At 49.4% G+C, this 16,131-nt stretch overlaps 1 protein-coding gene across 1 annotated transcript; it reads right to left on the bottom strand.

Annotated features, from left to right (window-relative positions):
• Positions 1–1,951: 1,951 nt before the first annotated feature.
• LOC142068403 (class I histocompatibility antigen, F10 alpha chain-like) lies at positions 1,952–15,017 on the bottom strand. Its single transcript, XM_075127367.1, has 7 exons — positions 14,983–15,017; positions 13,111–13,421; positions 11,207–11,482; positions 8,864–8,965; positions 8,414–8,446; positions 5,082–5,123; positions 1,952–4,514 (listed from the first exon to the last, which is right to left on the bottom strand). The coding sequence occupies exons 1-7, from the start codon at positions 15,015–15,017 to the stop codon at positions 4,510–4,512; spliced, it is 804 nt and encodes a 267-aa protein (XP_074983468.1). The 3' UTR covers positions 1,952–4,509.
• Positions 15,018–16,131: the final 1,114 nt, after the last annotated feature.

The raw sequence follows: 16,131 nt of genomic DNA, 5'->3' as shown, positions 1-16,131 counted from the left end.
CCACAACAGAGTGAAGCTACACTGGATCACAGCAGCTGCAAGAGCTGAGAGGAGGCAGCCCCAGCTCCTGGGAGACCGCAGGGGGGTATGGATGAGCCTGGAGTGGGCTCCGGGGTGGGGGAGATGGACAGGGAGCTCCCCAACCAACACCAGGCCCCCCCATCCCCACACCAACTAGTGCAAATCGCTGTCCACGCAGCTCAGACGCTAATCATCTCTTAAAGGAAGATTTGAGGGGGATTTTTGACCTTTCAACTCTGGAGAAATAGGGGTAGTAAGGGTACAAGGCCCTGCCCAGAGTGAGCTGTTTGATGCCAGCTCACGCCCTGCGATGGGCCAGGAATCAGCTCCCTTTTGGGTGAAGGTGCCTGGTTCAGAGGCATCTTTAAGCCCAGCCACCCATGAGCAGAGGGGAAGGCTATACAGTTTGCACTGGCTGCTCCTGTGCTCTCTGCCACCAGGAGAGATGAACCCTGGGCACCAAGCACCCAAATTCCCCAGGGAGGAGCCACCAGCACGTCCCCGTTACACTGTGGTACGATCCAGTCTCACCCCGGAGGTGAGAGTTAAACCCAGCAAGCCCTGCAGGCTGCATGGGACAGGCAGAGGGGCTTGGCCCAGTCTGTGGGGGTCCCTTGAGGAGTCTCCAGGCCATCTGTGCCTCTCACCTGCCACCCTCCCCAGCCTGCGGTGGGTCCAGGCAGCCCCAGGACGGGGGAAGGAACAAGGCAGCTCCCCTGCTGTGCTCCTGAGCGCAGGGACAAGGAATGCCGGGGCAGCTGCAGCATCACTCCCCGGGACAGACCCAGGAACGTCACAGAGCGACTGGACCGGGAGGGAGGACGGACCCGCTGCCCTGGCGTGTCTGCAAGGCTCTGACTAGGCGCCCGTGGGAGTCTGAGTTAAAAGTTGCTTCTGCTGATAAGTTGCTTTTGCTGTTGCTAGAGAAATTGCTTTAGCCCGTGAGGGGTTATGATTGGTGAGACGTCTAGTCATGCTTTGAGTAAAACACTTGGCGAAGAAGGTATTGTAAGAAGAACTCTCATTTTAACTCGATCCGGAGGGTGAGAAAACAAGCTCATTGGAACGTAACTCGGGGATTCGGCTCAAGACTGGAATGGCTCGGATTTTTATCCCTTGCATGACCAGACTGTGGAGAAGCCAGAGCCCCAGATGACACAACGCTGACTGGCCATTAGGAGAGGTCTGTCTGCTTTATTGGGAGTGGTGAGCATTAGATGCTCGGTGAGTGCATTCTGCTGATCAGCTGCTGATTGCTAACAAATACATGTACATGTTTCAGAATATTCACAGTGTCATAAAGGCTCTTTCACTGGAAAAAGGTCCTGTTAACCCGTAGAGGGTCACTGCACCCCGAGGGGGAGGAGAGAGCTGTAAACTGTGAGGGCAAAAGAGGTGGTCTTAAGTGGGGTTCCCCAGGGATCTGTTCTGGCTCCAGCGTTTAACATCGTTATTAATGACCTGGATGTAGGTACAGAGAGCAGACTGATCAATGCTGAAGATGACACAAAGCTGCGGGGTGGGGGGAAGGAGGTTGCCAGCACTTTGGAGGATAGAGCTAAAATTCAGAGGGACTTGGATAAACTGGAGAACTGGGCAACAGACGACAAAATGAAATTCAACAAAGACCAATGTGAGGTGCGCCACGTAGGGAAGGAAAACCAGATGCACAAATACAGAATGAGGCAAACTGGCTCGGCAGCAGCGGTGCTGAGAAGGATCTGGGAGTGGTGGTGGGTGGGAGTTTGTTAGTGGAAAGGCTTGAATCATAAATGATGAAGAGTTCAGGTGTACTAAGTGTTTCTTTCAAACTCTGATACTGATGGTAAATAAACCACAAACGGCTGAAAAAGTTTTGAATCTGTTTCTCTCTCTCTGTGCAGATACGCCTACAATAACCGTATTTGACAAAACTCACACAAAACTTAAACCTGTTGCCTGAAAGTATTTTTAATGCTAATAGTTGCATCTATTTGACATTTTTCTAAACACTTTCTCAACGGTTCAGATAAATTACATCTTTCTTGGAGACAAGTATCGGGGGGAGCCGTGTTAGCCTGTATCCCCAAAAACAATGAGGAGTCCGATGGCACCTTAAAGACTGTTGCCAGCACCCAGTGCCCAGAGGCCAAACAACAGCAGGGGTTCGTTACCCGGTGTGCGTCACTCAATAATCACAACGGGGTGGAGAAGCAGAAAAGTTTATTTGCAGCTGCAAACAAAGTGTAGGGAGAATAGAATCTCAAATCCTGCACCCAGAGCAGGTCATTACACACACTTTTATATCCCTTAATGCTACTGCACTACACATCAGCCAATTAAAATTTTACACAAATACTCTGCCTTCCTTATCTGGGTTTCAACAATGTTTACTTCCTGCAACCGCTAACAAGCATTCCTAGCAACTTAAACAACCAGCACGTCCTGCCTGGCCTTGTAGTTCTCTCTCCTATTATCTTTAACTTGGCGTCAGCAAACCTTACACTCTGAGGCATTATCTGCGGCTGCAACATTGTTTTAAGAGCAAAAGAGCTTACTCAAACCAGCCAGGCCTGAATTCTATTAAGGGGGGTTGAGAAGAAGCCCTTCGGCCTTCAGCAGGGAGACTTCCTCGACCCTTATGGCCTTCCATCCCCTCGACTTAACTAGTGGCCATGCCCTGGGGTCTCCAAGAAGACTAACCGATTTATTTGGCCATAAGCTTTCATGGGCCCATGAAAGCTTATGCCCAAACAAATCGGTTAGTCTTTAAGGTGCCACCAGACTCCTTGTTATCTTTCTTGGAGGTTATTTTCAGGCTATACCATGGCTTGATTTTATTTTTCATTTAATGCACTAAGAATAGAAACAATATAGGCCCTGGGCACATTTCACAGCACTGCAGGTGTTCGTTGAACAGGGGCAGTTGTGGTGTGAGAAATATTTCTCTTGAGTCTGGACCATGGCTATATCTTGACCAAGAAATTTGGACCTTGACAAAAAATAATGATCTACCCCGGCATTAAGGGCTGCTCTGAAGAGGACGGTGATCGAGTGTTCTCCAGGTGCACTGACAGTAGGAGATGGGGGATTTAGGTTAGACATTAGGAAAACTCTCTAGCTCTAAGGACAGTTCAGTGTGGGACAGGTTGTCACAGACTCACAGGCCAGTGCCCTCTTGGCTCCGTATGGGAACCGGCCTTTCAGAGTATTGAGCCTACATGAGGTCACACTCTTTGCTCAGGGTTTAAGCTGTAGGCTTCTCCTCCGCCTCCCAGTACCGCCCGTCTGAGCCTCCAGCATGCCTGCCTCTCTTGAGCCTGCAGCGATTCTCAGCCAGCGCAGCACAGAAGGGTTTATTGTACGTCTGGAGCAGATTACAAGACCTTCTCAGGGGCGTTCATCAGGGTCTGTCCCCATCCAGGTGGGCTCAGGCCGCTCTTTGTTCCCAGACCAGAAGTGAATCCTCCTTTCTGCGGCCCACCCCATATCACCTCCAAGGCCCCACTTCCATCTGTCTTCTTTCCCGGGCAAACAGGTCTCCAGGTGACTCTCTCTTCAGCTCTTTGTTCTCTCCGCTGCCCATAACTGGCTGGCTCCAAGTTGGGATGGGCCTTCAGGTCATCAGTCGCTAAGTTACAAAGTGCCCAGGCCATGGTCTGGGATCCAGGCTGCTAGACTGGGTCACACTTGGTCCTCTACAACAGCAGACACCCCACCTCCCACCTGGGTTAGACATGCAGCACACGGGGGAAACTGAGGCACACAGTATACATACGCAACGTTAGGAAAATACCCCACTTCGTCACACAGGTTGCCTAGAGAGGATGTGGAATCCCCGTCGTTGGAGGTTTTTAAGGACAGGTTGGACAAACACCTGTCAGGGATGGTCTAGGTTAACTTGGTGCTGCCTGAGATCGGGGCTGGACTTGATGATCTATTGAGGGCCCTTCTAGCCCAGCATTTCTATGGCTCTATGAATGGTGAAAAGGACATTAGAGGCACTTACAAACTAAATGCAGACACTTATTCCTGTCCAACAGACGTCCTCAGCTGATGATGGCAACAGTGCGACCAGCTGCGAGTAGACCCGGCCATTTACCGTGTTATAATCATGAAATTCGACAGAAAAAAAAGCTGTCCCCACCACAGATGCACAAGCAGTTACTGCTGACAGACCTAGCTCACCGCACCGCGCAGCCAGAGGATGGCGTGCCCACACTGAATGGGGCAAACACTGAACTCTGACTAACAGAGTTTTTATCCATTAAAATGTTGGAAATTATTTTGTGCAAATAAAACATTATTACAGAAAACTATGACACCTGAAAAGCAAAACATGGTTCAGTGAGCAGAGAGACGAGGCCAGAAATCCCACACGGGACCCTCCAATTGCCAGAGAAAAGCTAGGGAGGGGTTGACTGGTTCTTGTAGGGAGACAGAGCAGAGCTCATCCGTCTTTCTCTCGGGGGTCCCCTCAGGCCGTGGCACGGACTCCACCAGGCTCAGTTAAGCTGCAGAAGTTAAACACAGGCAACATCTGTCAAAGGGAACCTGCCATCATGTTTTGCAATGACAGTGCAGGCTGTGGTCGGGGCGGTCGCCCTAGTGGCTGCAGGGTTCAGTGGACAAAATCTCTAGCCCCGCTGACAAAGCTTGTAGCTCCAGGGTCAGAGACCCGGGTTCCTGGAGCCCCAAGGGCTGGGCTCTGTCCCTGCTGCTTCCTCCCTGCAGTTCACTGGAGACTGTTCTCTGAAGCAGCTGGAGTTATCCTTGCAAAAGCTGAGCTCAGCCCACGCTGTACCAGCAGCCACAGAGAAATCCCTCTCACTAGCGTCTTTCACACCTAAAGTCATCGCAGCGAAAACAAGGGGGATTTGGCTGCAAACCTGTTCCTGCACCCCCAGTGTGAATAAAAGGGAAATAAGAGATCCCAAACTCCCCTGTTCTGCTCCTTGGGGCTGGTTTGCTAGAGGGGACGGGCCAGGGACACTCAGGGTCCAATGACTTGGACTGGGTCTCTCTCTCCAGAGGCCTCAGTGAGAGCAGTGAACCCCTAGGCTAGAGCCCCCCTCACTTACCCTGGGCAGATAGGTCAGAGCCACTAGATCCTTGGTCGTTTGCTGTGCAGAGGAGGAGGAGAAGAGAGAGTATATTAGCGTCTCTCACAGGACAGGGTTTCAGCGTAGTTGTTAGATACGGGGACTCCTATCCAAAGGGAACAGTCATCACCTGACTCTTCCCGAGCAGTGAGCTGGTTGGTGCACAGATCAGTCTACAGGGCAGCTGCCCAGGATTTCCATTATTCACGTGCGAAAAACGTCACCATTGTAGGGGGACAGCACTGCTCTGTGCTCTTCATGCCTTGTCAGAACGGGAGCCCAGACTACTCAACATTCAACGGCGGGCAAAGCAGGAGATGCTGGGCTAAGGATACTCCTGCTAAACAACCTCAACTCTGCCTCCTTTGGTCTGTGCCCAGAGGGGTCCCTCACGCAGACCACATATGTTACCCTCCCCCCGCCAATGAACAGCAATTCCCGCCTTAATCAATGGCGCTGCACCGAACAATGTGGACGGTATGAAGAGGAATGCAGATTTGGGGCGGTGCTGGGCACACAGACAAGGGCAAGTTTGGTTTGGCATGGTGCTGGTCTACTTCCTGTTCCTATTCCCAGACCCACTGGGGCAGAGTTTGAGTTGCGTGGGAAGCAACATAATTAAGACCTTACCAAATTCACGGTCGGTTTTGGTCAATTTCAGTCACAGGATGTAAAAAATTGTTATTTTCATCATTTCAGCTATTTAAATCTGAAATTTCACAGTGTTGTACCTGTAGGGTCCTGACCAAAAAGGGGCTGGGGGGAGGGGGGCAGCAAGGTTATTGTCAACGGGTCACGGCATTGCCACCCTTACGTTTAGGGTGCTGCTGGGGGGGCACTGCCTTCAGGGCTGGGTGCCTGGCCAGCAGCCACCGTTCTCTGGCTCCCCAGCTCCGAAGGCAGCACAGAAGTAAGGGTGGCAATACTGTGATCCCCTCCAATAACCTTGCAAACCCCCTCCGCCCCCCACAACCCTCTTCTGGGTCTGGACCCCCAGTTAGAGAAATGCTGGTCTCCCCGGTGAAATCTCTATAGATTTCATGGTCTGTGATGCGTTTTTTATGGCTGTGAATTTGGCCATAATATCTCTGCATATCCTGGTTTGCAAACCTTTGACTTCTGGGAATTAAACACTCCCATTCTGAAAGGACACAGGGAGCCCAGGGCAGGGCTGAGCACCTGCCACCTTAACTCCCCATTAACAAAGCTCTTGCATGTGAATTTCTGTTGTTCTGGAGTAACGAGGAGGAGGGAAGGAGGCACGACTGAGGGCCAGCTGCAGGAGGTAGGGTGGTGCTCTGCGGAGGTTTTGTTGGCACTTCTCAAACCCCCTCCGTTACCTGCTGGGGGACCCCTGAGAGCATAGAGAGAGAGCTGGATGACTACACCCTAGCAGGGCCCGGCAGATCTGTGCACTTTATACTGGCTCTTCATACCAGACATTAGAGGGCCTCAGATGCAGTCAATAACATATGTAAATATTTCCCATAATTTTTAGTCTTGGTCCTGTTGGTAAAGCTAATTACAGGAGACAATTGAGGAGGGGATTTGAACTTGTTGTAATCGAGGCGACAGAGTGGTGCTGATCTGAAGTCAGTGGAAAGACTCCCATTGGCTTCAACAGGCTTTGGATCAGGCCCAGATTTCACAAGCACCAAACCAACTTTCAGGTAAGTCAAAAGTGTAACATTAAAAGCAGGTCAGACACCTTCAGGGTCACACTCAGCCACACACAGCACAGCTCTAGGGGGATAATAATTCAGCCCAAAACCACCGTATACATTCCTGACTATCGCCTTGTCTACACTACTAAAATTGGGACCCATGCCCGCAAGCCATGCAGTTCCACCAGAGAGAGCAGGGGTGGAGCAATTGAGGAGATGGGGTTCAGGTGTTTTTAACCCTTGTATCATCTAGGACTTCCTCGGAGCAAGGTTAGAGAACATGTGTCTACAGCCACTCTACACTACTGAAGAAGACCTCTGCTGGGAAAACAACACAGCAGGGCACAGATTATCCAACAAGTTCTTGGAATGTATTGGAGACAATTTTTCTTTCAGAATGTGGAGAAAGCTATTAGGGGAGAGGCTGTTCTAGATTTGGTTTGACAAATAGGGAGGAACTGGTTGAGAATTGAAAGTGGAAGGAAGCTTGGGTGAATGTGATCATGAAATGACAGAATTCATGATTCTAAAGAATGGTAGGAGGGAAAACAACACAATAAAATAATGGATTTCAAGAAGGCAGACTTTAGCAATTCCCTGAGTTTGCTAAGGTAAGATCCCATGGGAAGCAAGTCTAAGGGGAAAAACAGTTCAGGAGAGTTGAAAAGTTCTCAAGGAGACATTATCAAGAGCACAAGTGCAAATTATTCCACTGCACAGGAAAGAAATGAAGGATGGCAAGAGACCACGCTGGCTTAACCAGGAGATCTTCAATGATCTAAAAATCAAAAGAGAGTCCGACACAAAGTGGAAGCTAGATCAAACTACAAAGAAAAACTGTAAACAAATAACACAAGTATGTAGAGGCAAAATTAGAAAGGCCAAGGTGCATAATGAGATCAAACTAGCTAGAGACACAAAAGGTAACAAGAAAACATTCTACAAATACATTAGAAGCAAGAGGAAGACTAAGGACAGGGTAGGCCCATTAGTCAATGAGGAAGGAAAGACAATAACAGAACATGTGAAAATGGGAAAAGGGCTAAATGATTTTTTTGTTTCAGTTTTCACCCAAACGTGTCATAGCGATTGGATGTCTGACATTGTGAACACCAGTGAAATTGAGGTAGAATCTGAGGCTAAAATAGGGAAAGAACAAGTCAAAAATTATTTAGACAAGTTAGAGGTCTTCAAGTCACCAAGGCCTGATGAAGAGCATCCTAGAATAGTCAAGGAACTGAGAGAGGAGATATCTGAGTCAATAGCTCTGAAAAGTCATGAAAGATGGGAGAGAGGACTGGAAGAGGTGGTTAAGCACTGGAATAAATTGCCTAGAGAGGTTGTGGAATCTCCCTCATTGGAGGGTTTTAAGAGCAGGTTACTCAGGGATGGTCTAGATAATACCTAGTCCTGCCATGAGTGCAGGAAACAGGACGAGGTGTCCTCTCAAGGTCCCTTCCAGTCCTACGATTCTATGGTACTAGAGCAATAGTTGGAGATTTCCCTAAAATCCTCAGTGTAGACAAGGCCTATGAGTGGGAGCGAGGATCTCCTGTCAGTGGCTCCAGGCTAAAATCCACAAGCAAATACTGATGGCCGTTCAGAGATAGCCACTTGAAAAGAGGTGATGGGTCTCTTGTCACTTACCCTGAGCTACAGCATAGCCATCTCCCTTCTTCCCTGCAGAGAGAAGGCAAATTTCAGTGAACGCAGCTCCCAAGGCAGGAACCGACTCTGATCTGTGTCCACAGCTCAGAAACCGGGCCCCTGGCCCAGCACAGCCCCCTGGTGCTCAGTAATGGACTCAAGGTCCCAGGCGCTCACAATTGGCAGGAGAGAAAGACACAATGAGACAGTTTCCACAGACCTCGGTGCACTGGGTGCTGAGCTCTATGGAAAACCTAGCCTCATATAAACTGTAACCCGCACCCAGTTTCTGGGTCTGGCCCTCCAGCAGCTCCCATTGGGGGTCATTAGCTCAGTCCCGCAATGGGGCAGTTACACCGGACTGACACAGGCTCCTGAACTGCTGTTGCCCTTAGGCGGGTGTGCAGGGCCCGGCAAGTCCAGAGAATCCCCCCATCCCAGGCTCTTTACCTGGGCGTTTCTTTTTCCAGACGACTACTCCGATTATAACACCAATCAGGACAGCTGCAGTGATAACTCCAGCCACAGTGGGAATCAGATTGTTATTTGGTTCTGAAATGGAATGGAAAGAATGATCAATGGGGAAAAATCTCCTTCCCCCGCACCACTAAAATCCCCCTTTCATCCCACTGCAGGGATCCGTCAGTCAGCTCCCCAAGTTAGGGCTGAGTCCTGCAACCCTCCACCCCTTCCACTGCAGCCACCATGCATTGCACCCCACCATAGGAAGTCCTGGATACAGTCTCCACCACTTCCAGTCATAATAAATATTTAGCACTTAAACTCAAAGACTTTTATAACATTAACCAATCCTCAGAACTGTGGGAGAGCATGGATGTCAGTATCGTCCCTACACGGGAAAGGGGGGAGACTTGCTGAAGATCACACAGTGAGGCAGTGCAAGAGCCAGGAATAGACCCCAGGAATCCTGGCTCTCAGCCCCTCCTGCTCTAACCCCCCTAACCCCAACTCCCCTTCCAGAGACAGAACCCAGGAGTCCTGGCTCCCAGCCCCTAACCCCCCTTGACAACGCTGACTTTCATGACTAATGGAACAGTCCCACTGTGGGAATCTGGTGCCAAACTGGAAACTGACTTCAAATCTCTGGATTTCTCTGCCATGAATGGAGTTACAGACACAATGCGTGTTTTTTGAGGGGGCAGGAAGTAAAGAGGGGAGGATAGAAATATTAATACTGTTTTTGGTTTATATAAACCTGTTAAACCCCGAGTTCTGTACACACTTTCAGTTTCATTAATCAGCTTCTCCTGTTGTCTGAAAGATCCACATAATAAAACAGCAGAAAGAAAAATATTTCGAAGAGAATAAGGAAATGTGGGTTATGACACAAAAATTGGCAGGGGACGTGGCAGCAGGATCGTGATGTGAAACCGTCTGCTGACGAGAGTCCCGGTGCAGGTTGCCCTCTCAGAAATTGTTTGCACTTCCAAATGCTGCATTTTTCCACATCCCATTTAACCAAGCAAAAAGATGGCTGGAAGGGAGCTCCATCTGTAATAAATTATTCCTAGACTTTCTTGTGCTAGGGGCATAGGAGTCTCTCCCCCGTGATGCAGGGCTCTAATCTGCCTCCTCGCTCCATTCCAAGGCCATACCCTTCCTTCCAGCATCACTGCACACAGAAACAAGCTGCTCCCAACATTAAACCTCTCTCTCTGGCCACATGGGCAAGAATGAAGGGCCCGTAGAGCCATGTTTCTGAGAACCTGCTGAATCAGAGGACCGGAAGGGACCTCGAGAGGTCATCTAGTCCCGTCCCCTGCACTCATGGCAGGACCACAAGTGCATGAAGTTGAGACCGATGTGGAAGTATATAAAGGGAATTTGGATGCAGGCCTCTGAAATGAACAGAAGTCAGGCTAACTCTAGCTTTAATAACGCAAGATTTGTAGAAGTGGGGATAGTGCAAAGCGAGTGGAAAAGAACTGTGAAAGAGGCTGTTGTGACCTTGTATTAGATAAGAATAGAACGTAGACTATAAGAGAAATTGAGCAAAATGAGATATCATGAAGGAATATGTATAAACAATATGCAGCTGTTGCTTATTATTGTCTGTAATAAAGGTATAAATACTTGCTCTAATTGTTTATCTGTAGAGAGACCTGCCTAGGTGTGGGAAACCCTGTGTCCTAGGGCACTCTCTCCCTCTGTGCAATTGCTTGAGATAATAAAATGTATCTGACTTGCTGCACCCAACCTGAGAGTGAGAACTGTGTTTTTCTCTGACACCGGGCTGCAAGCTGAAGCAAGACCAATTCTGTCTGGAAATAAGGGGCAGATTTGAGCTTCCCCTGGGATGTGGTAAATTCTCCATCCCTTGGAGACTTTACATCTGGAATGGGCATCTCTTTCTGAAGGATGAGCTCTAGTTTGCTCACAGATGACCAGACTGGATGCTGGGGTCCCTGGTGTGATTCCCCCCTGCCCTGGGCTATGCAGGAGCTCAGATCAGATGATTAGAATGGTCCCTTCAGGCCTTAATGTCCGATTACTAATCTTCTCCCTTCAGAGACAGTGTATTGCTGAGATGTATCGAACAGCCCCAGAGGCAGCAAACTGGAGAGCAAGGCATGAGCCCCAGGCACTGTGGGTCCCAACTCTAGCACAAGAACTTGATGCAGAGGGACAGGGCCAAAGGGGACAGGGCCTCACAGACCCTGAGGAAATTCCAGCTTCAGCCTAGAAATCCAAATGAGAATTTTTCAGGGGTTGAGTTTAATGGATTCCCCCTCTCCCACAAGGAAAAAAGAGACACACACACAAATGCCTTACCCCAGGAGACGGAGAGTGGCTCTGACAGGCTTTCATGCTCCACGTGACATGAATAATGGCCTTTGATCTTGGGATCAATCTCCATTGTCACCCAGGTCTGGTAGGTCCCGTCCCCACTGGGTAGGATGCCTTCAGAGTAGGTCTCATGCTGTCTGCTCTCCCCATTTCTCAGCCAGGTCACGGTGATGTCCCGGGGGTAGAACCCACTGACCTTACAGGAGAGGGTGGTGAGGCCGTCATGAGATGACCTGTCGCTCACTCTAGCTGTTGGGCGCACTGGGAAAAAGAAGAAACTGAAGTTAGTTATTTTCAAGCTCTAATCCAGGCAGCCTTTGCTGGAGCTTTGCAGCATGAAATTCTGAGACCCCAGGAGTGGGAGAGGACGAAAGTCCATGAGACGGAATCCCTCTGATGAGAGAGAGCCACCATGTTAGAGAATTCCTGTGCCCAATTCACAGCATCAGCAACGGTGAACCCCCAATCCAGGTCCCTGACCTGGCCTCTGCTCCCAACCACAGTGACACAAGTACCTTGAAAGGCTTCACTAAACTCCAGATACAGGTGTCAATCATGTGCTAGGTTTGTGCCCATCTCCTCTCAGTCCCTGGATATGAAAGAGAGAAGAATCTTGCCCTGGCCAGGGAGCAAAAAAATGAACTAGATAAAATGACCAATTAAAGATGGAAAGGGCCCATTAAACAAAAAGTGACAGTGCTAAATTGCCCCTCAAATTAACTAATATTAATTGGCTAATTTCTTGTAGGTTGTTACCAAATCTATTTACCCCAATATTATGGATTTCAAATGCATTTACTCTTATGTTGAAAAATCAGTTTCCCAGCCCGTTGGCACTGAAATATACATTAGACTGCTGTGTATGGCTTTTACTTCTTGGCATTTGTAAAGATGGCAATTGACAAGATAATGTTCTGCTGAGGTTCCTGAGAGAAATAAGTAACTAGTATGTTGCAAAAAACTGGGTACAAATTTCAAGTAACTTTGAACAGCAAGTGCAAACTGTTTGGGAAGGGAAAGATTAGGGTGTGTAATGATGCTAACTAATCTGGGAAATGTGTGTACATGGTAACACACAAGGTACATATGTGGGTAATAGCGAGTTAACATTTTGAAGCAGACTACGCTGCAACTGTCCTCCTGAGTCGGAGTGGTAAAGCATTTAACCTCTTCCCTTCTATGTTTGTGCTGATTAATCTTTACTGAAAAAGCTCTGATAAATTTGAGTGTGATTATCAGATGTCTTATTGATAAAAGAATCAAGGAATAAGTAAGAGGGTGTTGCAGCAAAGGTAGGTCTTGAGGGGGAAAACTTTAAGGTCAAGGGGTGCCTTCTTCCAGATTAGTATGGGGAGGGCAATTCCACATGTAGGGGATGGCATGGAAGAAAGCACATAAATGACTGTGGGAGAAGTTTGGACAAAGGCAACAAGAACAAAGCTACCGTCATTGGTGGAACACAGGGGCTGGGGGTAACATAAGAAAATATGATGGTGCAGACAGTGAATGAGGAAGAATTACATGGTGAATGAAGCTGGTGTCCAGAGAAGCGGTGGCTCTTCCATAATTAAGTAAATTACTCTAACATGCACACACATTGGCAGATTGCCTTGATAACTACTGTGTCACACCAGGGGAAGAGCTAGAATGTGTGCTGCAAATTTGGGCTCATTTGATCAGCTTCTCTACAGTGAGCTGCTTTTAACATTTTCAATTTCTTATCTTTTTTTCCAGCAGCGCTGGTGGGGAAGGGGTTCTTTCCCCACCCATCCCTGGTGCAAGGTTCGCTGAATTGCCCCTTACTCCCCTGCTCCATTTTGGAACTGGGGCTGGGGAATGGAGATGTAACTTGTATTGACCTCTTGGGTGGGGCTTGTCCCCCAACTTACCTTTCCTCTGCAGAGTCTCCTTCCCGTACTCTAGAGAACTCCTTAGCCAGGGAATACATTCCTCCTCCAGGTAGCGTTTCCACCGCTGGTTGTCAAGTACTTCAGCATCCCATCTCCTCTTGGAGATCTGAGCCCCAATGTCTGCTGCTACCCAAGTCACGGTCTCCTTATCGAAGGTAAGAAAGTCGCGTCCGTCATATGAATCCTGGTAAAACCCCCAAGTGGTGTTGTCTTCCCGGAGATCACAGCCGTATATCGTCTGGATAATGTGAAACCCTGAAACACAGCTGAGGGTCAGCAGCAGCCTCTCTCTGAAATCTCACCAAGACCCCATTGCAGGTAGACCACTGGGTCCTCCCCTTGCTACTGGGCCCTCCCTCCCCTGAGAAATGGGGTTCCCACTTATGCTGCTGGGTCCTACACCCTCCCAGCTCCTTTCAGGAGGGAAGCCAAACCCACAGGGGGCCCACACTCCATCTGTTGAGTCTTTGTACACTAAAGACCCCCCACTATAGAGAGCTCACAACCTTCAAGGATCACCTCACTGCTGCTTGTTCTTGTATGTTCCCTGTAGGGAGTGCAGGGTGGCACAACCCCAGAGGGAGTACTCTGGATATTAATAGAATCATAGAATATCAGGGTTGGAAGGGACCTCAGGAGGTCATCTAGTCCAACCCCCTGCTCAAAGCAGGACCAATCCCCAACTAAATCATCCTAGCCAGGGCTTTGTCAAGCCTGACCTTAAAAACTTCTAAGGAAGGAGATTCCACCAACTCCCTAGGGAACGCATTCCAGTGTTTCACCATCCTCCTAGTGAAAATTTTTTTCCTAATATCCAACCTAAACCTCCTCCACTGCAATTTGAGACCATTACTCCTTGTTCTGTCATCTGCCACCACTGAGAATAGTCTAGAACCATCCTCTCTGGAACCCCCTTTCAAGTAGTTGAAAGCAGCTATCAAATCCCCCCTCATTCTTCTCTTCCACAGACTAAACAATCCCAGTTCCCTCAGCCTCTCCTCATAAGTCATGTGTTCCAGTCCCCTAATCATTTTTGTTGCCCTCCGCTGGATGCTTTCCAATTTGTCCACATCCTTCTTGTAGTGTGGGGCCCAAAATTGGACACAGGACTCCAGATGAGGCCTCACCAATGTCGAATAGAGGGGAACGATCACGTCCCTCGATCTTCTGGCAATGCCCCTACATATACATCCCAAAATGCCATTGGCCTTCTTGGCAACAAGGGCACACTGTTGACTCAGATCCAGCTTCTCGTCCACTGTAACCCCTAGGTCCTTTTCTGCAGAACTGCTGCCTAGCCATTCGGTCCCTAGTCTGTAGCGATGCATGGGATTCTTCCGTCCTAAGTGCAGGACTCTGCACTTGTCCTTGTTGAACCTCATCAGATTTCTTTTGGCCCAATCCTCCAATTTGTCTAGGTCCCTCTGTATCGTATCCCTACCCTTCAGCGTATCTACCTCTCCTCCCAGTTTAGTGTCATCTGCAAACTTGCTGAGGGTGCAATCCACACCATCCTCCAGATCATTTATGAAGATATTGAACAAAACCGGCTCGAGGACCAATTTTCTATCCACCATATAGTCCATATTGCACAGGTCTATCCTCTCCAGCTCTCTTCTGCTCTCTGAGGAGTCCCCCAGTTCTGGTAATCAGGGTCATTCTGGAGAAGAGAGAGAGTTCGGGGTGTCTATACCCCACTCTCTCCTGCTCTGGTTGTATTAATTTTGCAGGATCCTCAGGGTGACTTGGTCCCCCACCTCCTCCATTCACATTACCCGCATGTCCCTGTAGGGAAGGGGTACAGGAGATCTGTCCCCCACACTAACTTCTGCTCTGGTTTAATGACCTCACAGAATCCCCAGGGTCCCTCTGTTTCCCTGCCCCATCTTCCCCGTGCCTCCAGCTCAATCTAGGAACGGCAAAGCACCAACTTCGGATGCTTGGCCGAATGAGTTACACCCAGCCTCCCCGCACTGGGAGGCAGGTGTGAGAGGATTGTTCTCCCCAACTGACAGAGGGAGAAGCGAAGGCTGAGAAAGGCGAAGGGCCTTGTCTTCCATCACACAACCTGTCGGGATAGAGTTGGGAACAGGACCCGGGTGTCCTGATTTTCAAACGTACCATCAGTCTGGAGTTTCACACACTGAATAAACGGACCTGGAATGAGCTACAGACCAACAACCATTCACACTGATTCTTCAGCAAGTCTTTTAGAAGAAGGAGAACAGCAGCGAGAACCAGGAACGGCTCAGAGACAATCAGCAGCGAGAAGGAGAACAATTCACCAAGCAAATAATTTTTCTGGCTCATTTGCTGGGCCTTGAACAAGAACAACAAAGTCCTGAATCTCCTCCCTGCCACGAGACCCCCTGCTCAGCCAATCAGCGTGGAGACTCTGGTGGTGGGCTCAGGGTTCCCCAGATGGCCCAGGGATGGCTCAGGTCACCGGTGAGGATCACTCTCAGAGCACACTTCCTGTCCCATCTCTTTGGGAGGCCTCCCACCATGAGGGCTACAGAGCAGCCCCCTCCTCGCCAGTGGAGGGAGGGAAGCAGGAAAAGGGAAACCAAAAAAGACAAACCCCCAGGACTCGAAGGGACAAAGGCCTAGCTGGGGGAAAATTGTCCCACCTTAACCTTCTGTTTTCCGTGTCGAGAATTTGGCCAGCACCGGGTGGATCAGGCTGCCTCGGTACCAAACCTCTCCGGGACTCTTCCCTTCTCCACAGGGACGTCTGTCTTCTCGCTCAATGAGCAGTGGGAAGGGAGAAAACTCCAGAGAGGCTCCACCTCGCGCTCACATACGAGACCCTGAATTCTCTCTCAGTCCTCAAGGAGACACCTCCAGAAGGAGACTCCCTGCAGCAAAGCCCCGGGAGTCTCTGAGATCCCCCTGCCCTGCAGCCTGTCCTCCCTGGCCGTTGTCGTGGACTCTCTGTGAGGTCACCGCCTCCCAACCGCCTTTCACCAATCAGATGAGTGCTGCAAAAGGCCCTTGTGA

The sequence above is a fragment of the Caretta caretta genome, chromosome 4 (genome assembly GCF_965140235.1).
Source record: "Caretta caretta isolate rCarCar2 chromosome 4, rCarCar1.hap1, whole genome shotgun sequence".
Classification (NCBI taxonomy): Eukaryota; Metazoa; Chordata; order Testudines; family Cheloniidae; genus Caretta; species Caretta caretta.
This window is presented reverse-complemented; position numbering and strand designations above follow the sequence as displayed.

Excerpts from the sequence above, each read along its gene's own strand:
- LOC142068403 (XM_075127367.1), bottom strand. The coding sequence starts at position 15,017 with ATGGGGCAGGGAAACAGAGGGACCCTGGGGATTCT. Across the intron at positions 8,966-11,206 it reads GCCACTCTCCGTCTCCTGGG|AACCAAATAACAATCTGATT; the intron begins GTAAGGCATTTG and ends ATTCCATTTCAG. Across the intron at positions 8,447-8,863 it reads CTGGAAAAAGAAACGCCCAG|GGAAGAAGGGAGATGGCTAT; the intron begins GTAAAGAGCCTG and ends TTCTCTCTGCAG.